Below are 6,848 nucleotides of genomic sequence, written 5' to 3'. Positions count from 1 at the left end.
ATAATATATAATACACATTATATATAGGCCTAAGCATTTTCCATACATGCTTACAATCAAAATAAATATTTGCATGTATAACAAAAAAAAAACAAAAAAAACAATGATCAAACTAAAGCGAATATGCTAATAGTTAAAGGCACTGTACCTTTTTACAATTTTGAAAAAACGTGATGAACAGGACTAGTTCGTTTCAAACAGTTTGCAATGGTCTAAAGTTATTCCTCACTTACCTTATGCATATTGAGCATCCCAGTTATTCACCACTGTGTACTGCCTCCATAATAGATGCAGGCAGTATACAGCAGACTTATTTTGACCTCAAGCTCTGCTTATACAATATATCTGTACTAGGGCAAGACATATTTACCTCAGATGCATGGAAACAATCAGGTACAGGGCCTTAAAGGCAAGGCAAGGCAAGTTTATTTGTATAGCACAATTCGTACACAAGGTAATTCAAAGTGCTTTACAGAATAAGAAAGACATTAAAATCACACAAATCAAAACATAAATAATCACAAATAATCATCATAAAATTAACATTAAAAGAGAAGAGTGCAGAATAAAAACCTGTCAGTCATATGCACAGATAAACAGAACCGTTTTGAGCCTGGATTTAAACATTGTCAAAGTAGAGGCCTGTCTCACATCTTCAGGAAGACTGTTCCAAGTTTTAGCTGCATAAAACTGAAACGCTGATTCCCCATGTTTAGTCCTGACTCTGGGCATCAGCAGGAGGCCGATCCCTGAAGTCCTCAAATTGCGAGATGGTTCATATGGCACTAACATTTCAGAGATGTACTTTGGACCTAGGCTTAAACCCACTATGTATCATATATTTCAACTCTGAGTATGAGCAGCCTGTCTATTTACATTTCTACATGGATCAGGTGAATAAAGATTCTATTACAAATGTTTAACACTGCTATAACAAATGTATATAAGGCTAAATTGTCCTCATTCTCCACATTCTTAGCTATCACTTTTACTGTTGCCTTCAGGGGAGGACTGACAAAACTGCACAAGCGGCTATCATCAGGTAAACTAGAGCATGTGCATGTAAAGGGTGTGCCGCTTCACAAAGAAAATTCAAATGTAAACAGGTACAAAGGGGCGTGTACTTTTGCAGCCTAACTGATCTTATCTCACATTATAACCACATACCTTCTTTTCTCTGAACATAATGATGGTATGTGTGGTACTACAGGCAGTGGGGGAACCTGAACCAGATACCCATTTACTTTGGCTATCATTTTGTAACTGTGATTGATTTAGAAACAAATTCTGTTGACCAAAATCCTCAACACCATTTTTTTATCAAGACCTCTACATTTAACTGTTTATTAGCTCAAACAATCAGAGCAAAATATGTTTACTTTCTTTTACCATAAAAATAGCTAAATTTGAAAATGTGTACTTAAAGTACTTAAATTCTTAATTAGTTTTTAATACGATAATTGATTTTTCATCAATAACTTGCATATTTCCACAGACCTTCAAGGAAATGTGTGTGCAAGATTTTGATTTTAAATTCCTCATATCTCTGTTCGCAGAAACAAGGTTGTTCAAATCAAGTATAACTTTACTCATCTAAATAATAATAATAATAATAATAATAATAATAATAATAATAATAATAATAATAATAATAATAATAATAATAATAATAATTCTGATTTATTCTTAATTTAAAAAAAAACCCTCAACATGATAGTCAAGTTGTTTATGTTATAACTTTGTGTTTTGAGTTGATTAGTCTTTCATTTGAGTTGCCAGTTTCACTGCTGAAATCCAGTTGGTTTAAACCTTAAATGACTCTCTGATCTGAATGGTCACTGCCTAAACCCCAGCACCTACAGCCAATCATGAATCAGTGCTAGTGCAGCCTCTGCAGCTCAGTGAGTGAATTGTGGAGGCCCTGAGCTTTCACTTGAGGCATGGCTTGTCCATATACTCAGAATGAGAAAAACCTGTATGTGTCCTTAATCTGCAGTTGAAGGCACTGGTAGCGCAGCTTCAGTTGTGACTGTAGAACCTTTTTTAGAGTAAAATGACTAATGCATCTCTGACTGCTACAAACATGGCAGATTTTCTTAAAACTCAAAAACTCAAGATTAACAAGCCTAATATTGAGGTCTCAAAATATTTTAACCTCAGGTATGAGAAAACTTTAACTATCTTAAAAAAACAAAAAACAAAACTTTTATTTTGCTGAAAAAAATAATAGGCCCAATAATTTTCTCGAATATAGTCAGTGATATCACTGTTACACTAGACAGTTCTCTGTAAATTAATGAGGCTAATCCCTGTTGTTATGTCATCGTAGGGATTAACACGTGGCTATAGTTAGTTGTAGAAACTGCATGCACACCAATATGCAATATTTCCAGTTCACCAAAACAAGTAAATAGGTGTTAATACATAAAAACTAATCCCAAATGTAAAATACGTTGAAAATAAATTGTTATAAGAATATAGCTGCTACAGCTCATGTGGAGGCTACGGCTAATCCCGAAAGATCCAGTGAGTCAGGCGGATTAGGAGGACAGGTTAATATAAACACACACACAGAAGATATACACAGGAATATACAACTGTAGAGAACGCTTGGATTTACAACAAACCAATTTTTTATAATATCAGAATAGCTAGAAAACATGGCACTGCTAAAGTCTGGGTGGCTGTGGAGACAAAGTGAGTAGATTGTTTTGGTTACTTTAGTCCTGGTGTGTAGATCTGGTTTGACTAGTGTAGACCTGGTTTAGATCAAGTATTTATTTTGACTTGGTTTAGTCCTACTTTATTTAGTCCAATCATGCCATGCTGACTAGTCTCGGTGCCTTATTTTTTGTGCTTCAAATGAGCTCGGGTTTAGATAGCCTTTTTAAAGTACAAATGACTTGGTTGGTTTTCATGTTTTTTTCCAATTATGACTTGGTTTGGTGGGATAATATCTGTGCTAAATATTTATCATAGTTTTACAGCATTGAGAACAAGAAGTGAAGCAAGTTTTGACCCTTGTTTACATTATGGTTGCTAGGTAACAGAATTTGAATTTAGATTTAGATTTTGATTTAGTGAAGTGAGTATTCTAACCTGCCATATGCTCTTTAGGTCTTGTTTTAGTTCTTGTTTAGTCCTAGTTTAAGACATGTTTAAAACTTTACATTTAAATCCACACAGTGCTAAGGTAATGATATCTTGGCATATTTATGGAATTTGGCGCCCTCTGAAGGAATACAAGTGTGCTGCAGAATGAGGTTAAAGATGCACTACGTAACTTTTCTGGTAGAGACCAGTATTCCACCTGCCATGTTGAGCCTTATCATTATTTCTTAAAGGGCTTATGTTGTACTACTTTCTGATATATTGTAGAATGCTGTTTTCTCATCAAAAATATCCCTGGAGTTGTGTTTTGTTTCATTCATATTTAACACACAAACCCTGCATATTTAGGCTGTGTTCTTCTCTCAAATGGGAAACACTCTGTTCCACCTTGTGATGTCATGTTGTAATACAGAAAGTGCTCCACGGTGTTTTTAAACTCCACACACCTTCACTAGAATCTTTTTGGATAATGTCAGCTCTGGAATTGCCCATCTCTGCTGAACCAAAGTTAAAGGGTTGATGTTAACTTGAAAACTGCCACTACATGACATCACAATGTGGAATAGAGCATTTTGAGCTTGGAGATATAGACAGACTAATAATAAAGGATCACTCAAATACGTGTGAATGAAACAAAACACAACCCCAGGTATGTTTTTGAGGAGGTAAGAACGTAATAACATGGTTTAAAGCTCACAGGAATCCATTTTGTGTAATATAGGACCAAGTTTGTAGATTCGCTCTACAAACTTAACTCATATTAATTTTATGGCTTTCAACTGGGACCACTTTCTGAAGCTATTGTGAAAACATTATTTCAATTTTGTTTTGTTTGAAAGAGAAGATGTTGAGAGACGAGACCAGAGACCAGAGACCAGAGAATAGAGACCAAAGACTAGACCAGAGACCAGGGACTAAACCAGAGACAAGAGACCAGAGACCAGGGACTAAACCAGAGACCAGAGACCAGAGACCAGAGACCAGAGACCAGAGACCAGAGACCAGAGACCAGAGACCAGAGACCAGAGACCAGAGACCAGAGACCAGAGACAAGAGACAAGAGACAAGAGACCAGGGACTAGACCAGAGACCAAAGACTAGACCAGAGACCAGGCACCAGAGACCAGGCACCAGAGACCAGACCAGAGACTGTGAATTCAACCTATTCGTTGCACATTCTGTAATGTTTCTCTCTCAGCGTCGGTGCTGAAGCGGTGGAAGTTGAACTGGTGCGACCTATGGATAGACGGCTCCCTGTGCTTCTATAAAACTGACAGGAGGAGGAATCTGGAGCAAAGGGTCAGCCTGAAGACCCTGTGCGTGGATGTGCACTCAGGCCTGGAGTGTGGAGGTGAGGAGAACACTAGAGCCTGAACAATATATCAAAATCAAATCAAAAACACAATTTGAGTTGGTGATTTTAGAACATGATGATGTCATACTGCCAGATGGGGGCAAGAGACAGTTGATTGCTTCTGACGACTCGACATGAGCCTCGTCATTTTGGTCTTCAAATGTTCGTATTGACCCGCTCTACATGATCCTGGTGTTTTTATTTTGCTATATCTTTCGTAAATCAAGATATGAACATTAATAACAGACAAATCAGGTGGCTTCTTTCCAGCAATATTATCATTATCATTAGTTGGAGATAGTTGGTACATGAAAGCAGACACTTATCGAGCACTCAAGCCTCAAAAAATGCAGGAGAGAACACAGAATTGCTCAAAAATGCCGAGCAAGAACAATCGTGCAATATTGTAGTGCGTTTTTCACATCGGGACAATGTTTTGTGTTCAGACATAACTCCTCCAGAGAGTAACCCCCGAGATAACCTGGTGGTGGTGCAGCTCAAAGACGGATCCACTGTCAACCTGTGTGCCAACAGCGAGGACGAGGCTCTGTGAGTTCAATGTCCCCTAAGCCCCCAAAGACGACCTCCAGACCGTGCCCTTCCTCCCCCCCTCACTCTTTTCTTTAGTCGAATAGTTGAAATGTGGTTTGTGAGCAGAGTTTAGGTGTTTAGTCCCACTTTAAATAGCTTGTGCGCAAGTGTTTTTGTCTCTGTTCTGAACTTTCCTTGGATGATTTCAGAGCGTGGAAGCTGACCCTGCTGGAGACCCGGAGGAACCCTGTGAGTGCTCTACATATTTCAATATCCTTGATGGAGTTATGCTTTTCTACATTTTAATATCATATTTTATTGATTTGAGGTTTTTGCATACGATCCCTATGACGACTCGTACCAGGCCATCCCTCTGAACGGCCACCACACGGTCTACATCACTCCAGGAGCCGGGCCAGGTACTCTCTCCAACACACAACATTTATAGTACTGGATGATGCTGCACCATTTAATGTTGTCCTTCTAATTACATTACAATGAGATATATTGCGTAAAATCAACTTTTCAGAACTTTTAACCATGTCATAGTAGGGTTTTTTTTCTCATTTATCCATTAAGTTGTATTTAGAGTGATCCGTGCATGCTTGAGAACGCTTTATCCTCCTGTATTCAAGACGTCATTGCTCCAGTTCACCCTCGTTTTCACCGCCACCGGCACACAACAACTGCTCTGTACTTACGTCGTTCTCCAATTTTATTTTCTTGAGCAGTGATATATGTAAAAGTGGCATAGAAGTCCAGAGTTTTATCTGTGACGAAACAAAACTGGCAATTTTGAATGGAGCATTTTTGAGTGCTCATAGAAGACGATTTTGGATTAATGTATTCATGAAGACAAGAGCACACAACATGGTTAAAAGCTCAAAAAAAGTCAACTTGGCATAATAATGGTACTAATGTCACGTCTTTCATATAGTGCTGTATGTTTTCCTCCGTAGGGACTCACCAGGTGGTCGTACAGCGGGACCCGTGGGATGAGCTCACGGAGCACGTGGTCCTGGGGCTGATCACAGGGATGGCTGCAGGGGTCGCTATGAGGTCCTTTCTGTGGATGCCCTTCTTCTTCTGCTGAGGACTCCACGCAGTCACCTATTAACAAGGGGTAGAGGTCATCGCCATGGTAACTAAGAGTAACAAACATCCTGTTGGAGCAGCCATGTTGTGAGTGTAGGATACTACGCAAAAACTCAGACAAAACTAACAGGAAGCAGGACTTTTTAATTATAACAATACTTTATCTAATGCCCGTGTTCTACCAAAATAATGTGAACTAATCTTGAAAAACTAAAATATAGACCAGCACAGTGTTTTTATAATGTCCAGAGACAGGTAAAGTTCTGCATCATCAGGACACAAATACACAATTATGTCTGTATATGTTTTATATTTCTAGCCCTGTTTTTACATAATTTTCTTTTCGCATTTCTTTCTTCCTCAACTCACAAGATGGTCGCCGCATTTGTCACGGCAACAGAACCCACAGTCTCTCTTATTATACCTCACTAGCCCCATATCTCTGACTCCAGCAGGATTCTTCTTTCAATGCATGACAGGTTTTTGACATGTATTTTTTATTATTGTTTAAACTAAAAGAGCTTTGGTCATTGTTTACAGTATAGTTGCTCGGTGTCAATATATTACGTGTGTAGCAGTGAATACCCCATAGAAGTAAAATAACTCCTCTTTAAAATGAACTAGTTCTGTTTTTCAGGTTTTCAGTTCATAATAAATCAGGTTGCCTACAACACTTACTAGTTTAGTTGTGGTGTAAACAGACGTGTAGCAAACAAAGAAATAGTCTTTCCGGGTCGAAGGATTTGGGAGATGCTTT

The 6,848-nt window shown here is 38.3% G+C and overlaps 1 protein-coding gene across 1 annotated transcript; it reads left to right on the top strand.

The window, feature by feature from the left end:
* Positions 1 to 2,652: 2,652 nt before the first annotated feature.
* On the top strand, positions 2,653 to 6,126 carry plekhb1 (pleckstrin homology domain containing B1). The gene is made up of 6 exons (XM_033977949.2): positions 2,653 to 2,697; positions 4,310 to 4,462; positions 4,912 to 5,014; positions 5,206 to 5,245; positions 5,325 to 5,415; positions 5,956 to 6,126. The coding sequence occupies exons 1-6, from the start codon at positions 2,661 to 2,663 to the stop codon at positions 6,087 to 6,089; spliced, it is 558 nt and encodes a 185-aa protein (XP_033833840.1). The 5' UTR covers positions 2,653 to 2,660; the 3' UTR covers positions 6,090 to 6,126.
* The last annotated feature ends 722 nt before the right edge of the window (positions 6,127 to 6,848 follow it).

The sequence above is a fragment of the Periophthalmus magnuspinnatus genome, chromosome 14 (genome assembly GCF_009829125.3).
Source record: "Periophthalmus magnuspinnatus isolate fPerMag1 chromosome 14, fPerMag1.2.pri, whole genome shotgun sequence".
NCBI classification, from domain to species: domain Eukaryota; kingdom Metazoa; phylum Chordata; class Actinopteri; order Gobiiformes; family Gobiidae; genus Periophthalmus; species Periophthalmus magnuspinnatus.
Note: the sequence above shows the minus strand (reverse complement) of the source record. Positions and strands in the feature narration are given on the sequence as shown.

Bases quoted from the DNA above. Each gene is read 5' to 3' on its own strand.
- plekhb1 (XM_033977949.2), top strand. From the start codon at position 2,661: ATGGCACTGCTAAAGTCTGGGTGGCTGTGGAGACAAA. The intron at 5,246-5,324 runs GTGAGTGCTCTA...TATTGATTTGAG, and splicing joins TGGAGACCCGGAGGAACCCT to GTTTTTGCATACGATCCCTA. The intron at 5,416-5,955 runs GTACTCTCTCCA...TTTCCTCCGTAG, and splicing joins CACTCCAGGAGCCGGGCCAG to GGACTCACCAGGTGGTCGTA.